This window comes from Camponotus vicinus, unplaced genomic scaffold (assembly GCF_025532165.1).
Source record: "Camponotus vicinus isolate PSW18456_S1 unplaced genomic scaffold, iyCamVici1.0 SCAF_11, whole genome shotgun sequence".
NCBI classification, from domain to species: Eukaryota; Metazoa; Arthropoda; class Insecta; order Hymenoptera; family Formicidae; genus Camponotus; species Camponotus vicinus.
In genome coordinates this window covers 2,027,538-2,040,301 of record NW_028141947.1, presented here as the reverse complement: position 1 = coordinate 2,040,301, position 12,764 = coordinate 2,027,538, and the positions used below count along the sequence as shown (strand labels likewise).

The 12,764-nt window shown below is 26.2% G+C and overlaps 1 protein-coding gene across 4 annotated transcripts in view; it reads right to left on the bottom strand.

Moving 5' to 3' along the window:
- Window positions 1-1,931: 1,931 nt before the first annotated feature.
- The window catches only part of LOC145961331 (aminopeptidase N-like), a 32,410-nt gene continuing 21,577 nt past the window's right edge, over window positions 1,932-12,764 (bottom strand). The window contains exons 8-13 of one of the 4 annotated variants that reach the window (XM_083081414.1): window positions 11,239-11,519; window positions 10,249-10,439; window positions 9,708-10,043; window positions 9,552-9,621; window positions 8,361-8,465; window positions 1,932-2,031 (exon numbers count right to left, since the gene is read on the bottom strand). In XM_083081414.1, the coding sequence (XP_082937540.1) occupies window positions 1,993-2,031; window positions 8,361-8,465; window positions 9,552-9,621; window positions 9,708-10,043; window positions 10,249-10,439; window positions 11,239-11,519 (1,022 nt within the window). In that variant the 3' untranslated portion in view covers window positions 1,932-1,992. Of the gene's footprint in view, window positions 2,032-5,105; window positions 5,385-7,949; window positions 8,292-8,360; window positions 8,466-9,551; window positions 9,622-9,707; window positions 10,044-10,248; window positions 10,440-11,238; window positions 11,520-12,764 lie in introns of those variants that run through there. The other 3 variants (XM_083081412.1, XM_083081413.1, XM_083081415.1) reach the window with 3 other exon arrangements.

Genomic DNA, 12,764 nt, shown 5'->3' with positions numbered 1-12,764 from the left:
AGAAAATAGTGCTGCCAGGATAATCCTGGAGTAGAGGTCTTTCACCGAGGTACGAGGTTTCTGCGGCGAACAAAGTACATCATGAATTTTATATTATGTATTAATAAGCATTATTTTAATTAGTATTAATTATTATTTTATTATTTACAACAGATATACTTATTGGATATATTTATTTAATAACGTAGCTAGATCAAAAATTTAATTTCTATAAACTTTATTGAGTTATAATTGCCAGTTTAGCATAATTAGAGGTGATATTAATCCAATTTGAAATTCGCAAAATTAAAGTAAGCTTAAAGAAAACAATTGGCTGTTAAATTATTAAAACATTCATGTTCGCTTCATTATTTTCACAAATGACATGGATGCTCTAAAACGTTCGAAAATTTGGAGAAAAGCCAAAAACAGCAACGTGATTATTTTGTTCACAAATACGATAGACGTGACGAGAACGTGATGTTCCTGCGGAATGAAATTCCGGAGTCCTCAGAGCGTTTTAGTTACGAAACAGAGGATGTTATTGCATAGGAAGAGCAATAATGATGAATGCCTCACGATTTGCATACGCGGCGTTTCACGTTACTCATTTCCGGTTGCGCATTGCAAAACTTTTGACGGTCGAGCTATTGGCCCACTCTATATTTAATCGCATTTAATCACATGTACATTTCGACTACATTAGTAGAATTTTGTTATAAAAATAGCCATCTTTTTTTCTTATATAGGGGAGACCGAAATTAGCATCAAAAATTGGATTTTTTAAAAACATATTTATATTAATCTAGGATATTTAATAAAAATATTTTATTCGAAAGAAAGCAAGAGAGAGAAAGAGAGAGAGAGAGAGAGAGAGAGAGAGAGAGAAAGAGAGAGAAAGAGAAATTTAAATATCTACTGTAAATAAAAATTTTATTAAATTATTATTCGATATGCAACTTAATGATAGTAGGGGAGACCGGGGACAAAAGTAACATTTTTTGTATTATAGGTCACTAATTAATTATCGTTAGAGATATAAAAAAAAAAGATTACGTGTTAAGAAACTCCATTTATTGCTCTATAATTATACCTATGTTTCAATCTCAAATGATTAATATTTAAAGAGTTATTATAGCTTTTCGTAAGTACGTTGATTGTTACTTTTGTCCTGGGGACCGGGGACGAAAATAACATAGTCTGAGGATGAAAGTAACAGTTCTTATTTTCGGGAAAATAAAATAAATATGACTTTTTCCAATTTAAGGCAACTTTTATTATAAATTTGTATTACATTATATTAAAATAAAAAATAAAATAAATATTTATTTTTATCATCTTTAAAAAACTTAAAAGAAATAATCTTCGTTAAGCAAAATAATTATAAGTAATATCATAAAATAATTATACTTAATATCACAGTTTTGTACTTTTTTAAGTCTAAGTAACAGTTTAATTCTAAATAATAGTGTAAAAATTGTATGATAATAATAGTGTGAAAATTGTATGATAACTACTTATACAAAAGAGATCGGTATCTATTTCGAATCACAATTATGGCATACGTAATAAGAATCGCCTTTGGTACAGTTATTATGGGACCAGCCCCCTTACACTCTAAGCATTGAAACATGTTGCTTTCGTCCACAGAGTGTCGTGTTACTTTTGCCCTCAAACACATTTTTTAGAATAAAAGCATTATAACTTAAATATGATGCAAGACTTAGCCAAATCAACTATAAAAACTTATGAATACATTTTAGAAAAATGCACCGGCAAATAATTACGTCAATATATAAATTTTAATTAAACATAGATACAAAAAAACTAAAACAAGAAATATTTAGGTGAAATATTTCTATAATGTAAATACACTAATTTCACTCCTGCATGTGCAACCGACATGATCGTTCTACAACAATTAGCTGAAAAGGAAGAGAATCGAGGCGTACGCGTTTGACTATACTATAGTACAAATTATTCAATATATTGTGTAGTTTAGTAGGAGGCTTGTTACTTCCATGACGCTGTTACTTTTGTCCCCGGTCTCCCCTATATAATAAAAATGATATAATAAATATGATGAAAAAATATAATATAAATATTATAAAATATAATAAAAATAATAAAAAAATATGATAATAAATATATTCGTGAATAATGCTTTCCAAAATTATCCAATATGAATGAAATTTCAATTATGATTTTATATAGTTTGCATTCTCTACATTTAAATTTCATTGTAAAAATAACTATTTTACAGAAGTTATTTAAATGCTATTCAAACGAATAATTAGTTCGAATATATCAGTATGATTCTGAGAATAGGGATATACGCTGAATCATCTACTCGTTTGTATGAGAATTACATAAAAACAACTTAATGGCGCATGTGAAATAAAATTTCATGTAAAAATGAAAAAGAGTTTAAACATAACATATAACAAAAATATAGATAAATAAAGAAAGAAAGAAATAATTGAAAATAAAATTTATCGAAAAAGAAAAAAAAAGAATAAGTAAAATATATAAGCTCAACAACGTGTGTGTATGTGTGTGTGTGAGAGAGAGAGTGAGAGAGAGGGAGGAGGAGAGAGAGAGAGAAAGAGAGAGAATTTAAATATTTTTCCAAAGAATATATTACGTATGATTACAATAAAATTTAGTAAAGTGCACATTATCATATAGCTTTAAGTTAGAAGTTTCAATAAAGCACAGGAAACATTAATGGTTTAAATTTGTTTAATATGCAATGTAGTTTCAATGTAAAAATAATATTGAAGGGTATATCGAATAATATTAAATTTGCGAAAAAAATAAATAAATATGCTCGCATATTTGATTTGTTTAATGTTACAAACGATGTGATTATATACCTGCAAGGAGAAATCTCGTATATTTGAATGGACAACCATACACACATATTTGGAAACAAATACGAGATAACCGTTTTAACGAGAAACCGTCTGGGCTGTCAAGGTTCACCTATCTCAAATGCATCAAATTAAACTTTTGTTTGTTTGGCCTCGTGGTGTCAGTGACTTCTAATATTTCGTGACACCGTTTACTACCTCATAGACAATGTTCATAAACGAGCAATGCCACGCTATCATAAAATAAAATCTTCCAATTCTTTTAGTGACAAAACTACGATTCTATGCTTACAAAGAAATAATTTAGATTAGTAAACAAAAGAATACAAAAATATTAAGCTGTATGTATACTATGTGCACTTTCAATGATTTTGAAAAATAATTAACTTAGAAAATTATTATTTTGATATTTCTAAATATTTATGTATCATTTTCTGAGAGATTCATTACATTAATATACTATTCATTTCTTTGCAAATAACTTTCTTTACATACTTTCTTTGCTAATAACTTTTTAATAAACAACAAGCGCTGGCTAGTATCTTTACAAGAATACTTAGGATAATGATTTTGATGATAAATAAAGGTAAATATTGGCATAAGATAAATCCTCGCAGAAATTATTGACCATGTTGTTAGAAGAATATAGTCTCCAGCAAAAAATTTGCTATCGCTCATTGTTTATTAAAAAGTTATTGATAAAAGATATGACCATGCACACAAAAACTAACATTTTATCTATCTTTTATAAAGCATAAAATCCAAAATAATTGATCGCAAAATTATTATGCACAATCAATTTTTTTATTTGTATTCTAAATAGATATTTAATATTTTAAATTGCATAATTTCTTACACGTATTACTCTACATGATTTCCCAGATCGTTTTAGTACAACAGTACGTGCTAATAATCTGTCACTTAAGTCACGTCATCACTTTTTATCTTTAATTTTGATCTAGGTTCAATACTGCCATATAAATGACACTACTATATGATATATCACATAGAACTAAACTTAAACCTAGAAAAACTAAACAAACACATAATATTTTTCGATGACAAATAATTTAAATATCATGAATTATTTATATTTTATGATGCTTCAAAAAACAGAAACTTATTAAATAAATTTATAATTAACGCCCTTTTTTAAACGAACATCCGTAATTTAAACTCAGATTGAAATCAGATAACATATAGCCACATACACTACTAGTGGTTCACGAATATATATATATATATCACTCTAATAGAAAGCTGTGACTTTTATGACATTAAGTGAATTAAATTTGATAATTTCTATCGTTATAATTAATATTGTCATAAATTATAGAAGAAAGTGCGCGGTTCATGATTATATAATTTATTTTTTACTTAAAAATATCGCTTATATAGTAGGCGCAAATTAATTTGTGTGCATTAGTGCGTGCGTGTGTAAATATTTGCACGAATGCGCGCGAGTGTATATATGTTACGTTTCTTTAAATATGTAAGAAGTATAGAGAAATAGACAGTAGATGTGTATAAGAAAATTGTGCCATGTGATTTATTATAAAAATCAAAGATTATATGAAATTTACAAAGATTATGAGTTTCAAACAATTAATAATATATATTTAAAATATTAATAATACATATTAAATTTATAACAACAATTTATATATATATATATATATATATATATATATATATATATATATATATATGTATATATAAAGTTGTTATTATATATATAAATATTAAAGAATTGTAATATGTTTTATAAATTTTTAATTTTAGATGTTATTTAAATATTAATATGCATTATTATATTTACATATAATATTATACCTATCTATAATATACCTATAATAAAAATTTGATTTAAGTTAATATAATTAATAAATATTAACAAATAAAGTTACAAATATAGAACAAATCAAATACAATTTAAAAAATGAATCAGAATACAATTTAAATTAGATAATACATTTTTAGTACATTTTTAGTACATTAATAATATAATGTTAAATATATTGCAGATACTTTCTCATTTAATATAATTAGAATTATTCATATAATGTAACATAATTTAATTATAATTATTTATATATTATAATTATGAATATAATTTACACTTAATTTAATTATAATATAACATAATTTAATTATAATTATTTATATATTATTATTATGAATATAACTTATACTTTGCTTTACTTCATGTTAATAAGGAAATAAAAACATCAGTGAATTGCAGGCTAAAATGAATCCTTGTAAATGCACGTGCATTTAATTATATATTATTAATGTACATAAGCATAAATAATAAATCGATAACTATAAACATTATAAAAAGCTATTTGTAAGATAGATATATAGATGTTTTCGCGTCATAATTGTTACTTTCAACGGATATTATTGATATTTTACAAAATTCTGAAAGTAATCCTGTTGACATTTGATTTCGAGAAAGCGTGTTAGTATCTTGCTTTGAATATTTGAAATATATTGGTGCATACATGTGTAGCTTTCTACTAATTCGCTTATCTAAAACAGATTATGTCGGTGTTAAATATTAGTGTGAATAGCCAATAATCAATTATCAATAAATATTATATTAAGTATTATCTCGTGTATGTGTATATATAAATATAATTATATTAATATACAGGGCGAGTCTGATAAAACGTCCACGGTGTTTTTCTCGAAAACGGTAAGAGATAGGTAGAAGACATCCATTATGAAAATTGTAGGATAAGTAGGGGCACATACTTTGATGACCTTGAATAACCTTGAATATCCGTTTTTCACATCAAGAATTAAAAAGAAATTTTTTTTTAAATGGAAAGGGGTACTTTGTAGTCACTCTATCGATAGTACTCAATGACTTAATAACTTAATAACTTTTGTATCAGAGTTTTTTTCGAAAATTCAACCGTTGTCAAGGTATCGACAAAATAAGTCAGAATGAAAATTTGGAAAAATCCAAACATGTTAAGTCGGGTGATCGACCTCACTTTGGAATAAATACGAGGCAAGAGCTCAACAGAATGTTTCCAAACAAATGGATAGGTAGAGGTGGTCCTGTACTATTTCCTGCGAGATCACTCGACTTAACATGTTTGGACTTTTACCTCTGGGGAAGAGTGAAGGAGTTAGCCTATTTTCAACGTTCTACCACTCGAAAAAATATGATAGAAAGAATTAAAATAATTTTTCGCGAAATAACCACACAGGAGTTAGAAGAAGTACAAGCAAGCTTTTCGCGAAGACTACAGGCATGTCTGGCCCAACGTGGTGCACATTTTGAACACTTACTACAATAAGTGTACTACAGTAAGTACAGTTAGGAATAATAAAAAAATTTATTCCAAATTTTTATTATGACTTATTTTGTGGATACTTTGATAAAGTTTGAATTTTCGAAAAAAACTCTGATACAAAAGTTATTAAGCTCATTGAGTACTATCGATAGAGTGACTATAAAGTACCCATTTCCATTAAAAAAAATTTTGGAAATCTCTCGAGATGAGCTGCAAGAATATGCAATAAAAAGTAGGCGGTTTCATTAAAAAAATTGAAGGTAACCTTCACGTGATCTTCAAGTAATTATTCAAGGTCAAATTAATAACACCATCTTATGTCCCCCTTGAAACCATACAACTTTTCTCTGAAACATTTTTGCTAAAAATGCTTCGTTGAAGAATTATCGAGGTGCGCATTTTAAAATGTATATATACGTATACAGGGTGTCCCATTTTAAAAAACGCACCTCGATAATTCTTGAACGAAACACTTTGAGCAAAAATGTTTCAGTCATATATACAGGGTGTATCTGAAATGATACACTAAACTTCAGGAGCGTATTCTAGAGATCAAAATAAGATTTTTTTTTCTTATGAACATAAGTCCGCAAATGAACCCCCTCCGAACTAAAATTCGAAGATGTGTGAAATTGACAAAACACCCGCAACGCAACTTTTGTAGATAACAGTAAAATCATTTAAAAACTGGAAAAGTCTTTGAACCTGCCAGCTTGGAAAATTAATGTTTTCATGATACGTTTTTATTTTTTCATTTTAGTGGCTTACTTCATAATTGACTGGGCTATACCAAATTTCAACCTTCTGCCATTTTTTTTTCTGAAATACAGCCGATTTTCTATTTTTTCCCCAAACTTTAAGGGTCTCTAGCTCGGAGGGCGGGTTCATTTGCGGACCTATGTTCATAGGAAAGAAAGTCTTATTTTGACCTCTAAAATACGCTCGTAAAGTTTAGTACATCATTTCAGATACATCCTGTATATAATACATACACAATAATCTTAAATATAATAGGAATAAATAATAATTATACATTATGAAAATTACAACTTTTTTTCTCAGAGTCAAAATTTTAGTTATTCCGAAAAACAACAGGTTTATAAGTTTGTAAACATTTTTAATCAATTAATGCCGATTTTTATATAGATTTCGCATCTTCATAAAAAATTCAGCAATCGAATAAAATGACATAAATTTTAAAAAATTAGTGAATCTCTAAATGTGAAATATAAATATAAATTTTTCGAACTCTTAAGAGAGAGCCAAATGCGGATAATAGTGCCTCAGTTCCAGAAATAATTAATTTTTTTTTTAAATAAATCGTTATACACGGAATACATTTCTTTCCGCGACACTAAATAACTGAGTAAATCTCAATTCAAAATTTCTATTAAAATAAATCATTCCTTATCCCTATAGAAAAGCATAGGCGAAAAAATATCGTGAGAAAATTACAGAAACAAAAATCATTCTTTTATTGTACTATGTGTTCTATCATATTATGTGCATAGTATTGCACTATATTTTACTTAACAATTCTTTTGTCTGCAAGGAATGTTTACAAATAATTTTGTAAGTAATGACAAATAAAAATCTATAGAATTTAGAATTAGTGATTTTAAAATAAAATTAGAAACCTATACAAGTTACGGCTATCACAGAGAAAATATAATAATTGATATATCTAGCAGACTATTGCATTAATTCGTGTTAACCTATCCATCATTATTAAATTTTTGATAAATAAATGACTCGTATAATATTAAGGTATGCGAATCACATTACATAATACTCTCCCAATCATATTGAAAAATATTTAAATTTATTTAACTAAGAGCTAAACATCTAGATTAACTAAGATTTAAATCTAAAGCTTCTAAATTCTCTTTTTAAAATTTATATAAATCGATTTTTATTAAAATCACTAAAGTTTCCAAATAAAGAAATTCTCTTCCTTTTTTGCTTTCACTTGCTCACTCATTCTTTCCCACTCTGTCATTCACTAAAAATTATGTATTTTGGAAATAGTATATTTTCGGAAATTAGAAATAAAAAATGCTTATTTCATAAAAGAAAATAAATGACATTAATTTTTGCTTGTTACTTTGGGATACTGTGACATTAATATATTCTGTATGAAAACAAAAAAATCAATGATTAATAAATGAAATATTAGTATAATGATATTCATAAAATTTACCTTTTCTTTTGTATTTCTTTCTTTCACAAAAAACCATAACTTCTTACATTCATTTAATTCAACTTGCGTTACTTTAAAATATTTATCTATTAGGAAGTCGTTTATCTAAAACAGATTATTTTGATGATATTAAACAGCAATATTTGATGTCGCATCATGGTTAATTATTTTACATATACAGGGTGAGCCATTTTAATTAACGCACGCAATTATTTCGGAAACAAAGCATTTTAGAGAAAAATGTTTCAGAAAAAAGTTTTATGGTTTCGAGGGGGCCATGAGATGGTATCATTGGTTTGACACTGAAGAGTCATTTGAAGGTCACGTGAAGGTCACTTCAATTTTTTTAAATGGAACACCCTATATATTTTTGCACACTCTTGTAGCTTATCTCGAGAGCTTTCCAAAACACTATAATTAAGTACCTTTTCGTTAAGTACTTTTTGAGTTATGAGGCTTGAAATAATTTCTTAATTTTACATAAACCGTAAAATATCTTGTAAAATATTCATTTTTCGATTATCTTACCTTAATACTTTTACGTACAAAATAATGAGAGGAATCAATTGGTCTAAAGAAAACACATAGTTGTTTTGAAGAAAAAATATGTAACTTGCAATTAACAATTCCATATTTTTTCTTAAAAACAACTATGTGTTTTCTTTACACCAATTGATTCCTCTCATTATTTTGTACGTAAAAGTATTAAGGTAAGATAATCGAAAAATGTATATTTTACAAGTTATTTTACGGTTTATGTAAAATTAAGAAATTATTTCAAGCCTCATAACTCAAAAAGTACTTAACGAAAAGGTACTTAATTATAGTGTTTTGGAAAGCTCTCGAGATAAGCTACAAGAATATGCAATGACAAATAGTAGGTTCCATTTAAGAAATTGAAGGTGACCTTCATGTGACCTTCAAATAACTCTTCAAGGTCAAACCAATGATACCATCTTATGGCCCCCTCGAAACCATAAAACTTTTGTCTGAAACATTTTTCTCTAAAATGCTTTGTTTCCGAAATAATTGCGTGCGTTAATTAAAATGGCTCACCCTGTATATATAGGTATATATATATATATATATATATATATATATATATATACACATACATATATATATACATATATATATACATTTTACATATATATATATATATATACATACATAAGCACATGCAATTTTTACCTTTTTGAGTTGTTCCGTAGAATACACATGATTAATAATTACAGTAAATGTTGCATACTCGCTGACTTGTCTATAACAGTAAAATAATAAATTTATTGATACACACATAAATTGTTGAATGATAGATATATATTTACGGAGAGAAAACTGTATTACATAGGTTTTATATTCTCAAGATTGTGTAATATGAAACTGAGTACTGCAGGATTCCTTGTATGCTTGGCGATAGTAAAAAGAAAATAATTAATATAATCTTGATCGGAAAAATCTTTTAAAAACTTAATCGATGTTGTACTATCATTTTTTATTAGACTTAAATAGTCTTTGATAAATTGTGAATCCTCAGGGCAAGACAGATATTTTAAAAATTTAGTTTTAAATTTTTCTTTTCCCAGACGATATACTCCCCACCAAGAATCTTCATTGATAAGAGAATAGTGTAAAACTTTTAAACTTTGACAGTATGTCCATTCTTTCCACCATGGCAAAAGCCTACGAGATTCAGCAAAAAACATATTCTGCTATAAAAGTTTTGCACATATTAATCTTACATTTTGGTCAAATGATTTAACAAATTATAATTTCATAACATAATCTAATAAAGTTAAATTTTGATCAAATAATATAATAAACATTGTACATGTATCTACAAAACAATTAAATTAAAAAATAACCGAGAATATACAGGAAAAATTACGTGTTCTTTTCGGGATCATCGAGATGTCGATTTAAATTACGTTGGGCTTTTTCTATGCATATATGACCACCAAGATTACATGCCCATTTCGCAGCCTCCATTCTTAAACTCTTTGTAAGATCGTGTTCATTAGAAACTTCATCGTATTTAAGTTTATCAAGCAAATTGTTTAGTAAGTTTAGCATTTTCCCCTAAATATATAAATATATATATTTATATGTATTTATATTGTTACTTGATATAAATTTTATATTTTTCGATTCTTGCATTATATTTTGTCATACCGAAAGATATCTTGCGCAAATGTATTTTACATGGTTTTATATATTAAGAACGTTTTGTCTTGGTAAACAACTCTAAATTTCTTTTTATAAAGATATCTATTATATAGCTATACTTATATTGTATACGTATATACACAAATTTGAATTTTTCTTACGTGCACATTAACACATGCTTAACACATGCACGCATGTCCATATCAAAATATATATACAAAAATGCATATTTTGTAGACATATAGACACACATGTAGACATTATACGTATAATATAATTTAATAACTTTTTAATTTGTTTGTGTGTGTATTAAACACACAGATAACTAATGTACATATATGTTTCCTACTAATTTTTTTATCCAAAAATTAATGATATTTAAATCGTCATTATGAATATCATGCTGTGATTAAAAATGGTAACAATTTTCATATTTTTCTCTATTTTCCTCCAACTTTTTATAATTAGTACATACTCTATTCGAATATCAATTTACAAACAGATACTTATCATTCACCCAAAATATATTTAAAAATCGTAATCAAATTTTTTTAGCTACATGCATTTTATTGTATGTATCTTTTCGGAAAGCACTTAATAATTATTGTTATAAATGCACACAATGTTAATATGTGTAATAAGTAATATGTTTAAAGCGTTTTAATATATTTAATACATCACTGTTGACATTGTTTATAATATTTGTTATTACCTTGATGTTAAAATATATTGTTTCCCGAAATAGAAAGATATTGGACAGATATTCCAAAGCTTTGAACATAGGATACCATGCCACGTAGTCTGTTTCTCGTGATAGATATTTCGTAATATTCCAGAATACAGTGGAATTAAGTTGGTTTGTTATCATTAAGTGGAAAGCGTCATCGATAATTTGGGCACGATTCAGAACATGTATTTTCATATAATTTTCAGAATTTAGATAACTTGTAATTCTTCGCCAGTTCTCGATATCGTAATTGATTCGATAATATCCTATCGATAACAAATGAATATGTAATGATTATTATTCTTTCAGATAGATTTATCAATATAAGTATCTGTTTTTATACATTAACCCATATAAAAAATGTATCAAAAATTTTAAATAAATAGGAAAACCAGATTGTAAAATATTACATATATGAAATTACTTTGCACTAAAATTGAGTATATATAATAATTGTACAAGAGATTTTATATAAATTTAAATCAATTTTTTAATTATATAAATAATGATCAATTTGCATTATATTACATAACATTATTTGTTATTATCTATATATTCATATAAAAACATAATCTGAAACTAAAATAAAAAAGTCTTTCTATAATCATTAATTACATGTTGTGTTAAACGATAGGTTATAAATAGTTTAAAATTATGTAGCTTAAAATTTACACGCACATGCACATACAAAATGCTACTTAATAATGCTATATAATACAAAATGTATATATGGCCAAAATAATAAAATTGATAATAAAATTGATCTGCAATAGTTTGTTTTACATGGTAAATAAGTTGACTAAATTATCAAATAATAAATTTATTAATTAGATAAAAAAATTCTTATTTTTATATATACATGCATCTATATAAATTATATCTTACTTTATAGAATTACATTATGCATTTAAGAAAACTAATTTAAGCAAAATAAAAGAAAAGTTTTTGCTGTAGTTAAACTTCAATTAAAATATCCATGCGTAATAATATACAATATCAAAACAAACACAATTTTATTGAAGACTTAAATGCATTGTAGACTCAAAAATTTAATGAAATTCTGAAATTACTTATTTAAATTTAACACAGAAGATATATTATTAAATTTACTATACATTGTAAGAATAAATAACTTTGTTATTTAATATTATACAAAAAGAAGTATTTATCTTCCTTGCAAATGATAATGTACTCTCTAAAAGTGATCAATGAAAATATCACTAATTTAAGCAGTAAAATGAGATTTCATTGACAAGAAAATCAATGAGTATTTCATTGATCCCCCCCCGCCCCACGCCCCTCTTCAGTGGAAACGTTTATTTTTTGTTACTTCATTTTATATCTCACTGATTATGGTCAGTGGAAGTAAATTTCACTGTAAAAATAGTAATCGCTAGTTCGTTCGTTTATCGCTACGATATGCTATCCCTTTCCTATTTAAGTTTTAGTCATGAGAATTAAAGTTTGCAAAGGGCGACAGATAAAATTAGAAATATTACTTCGATTTAATT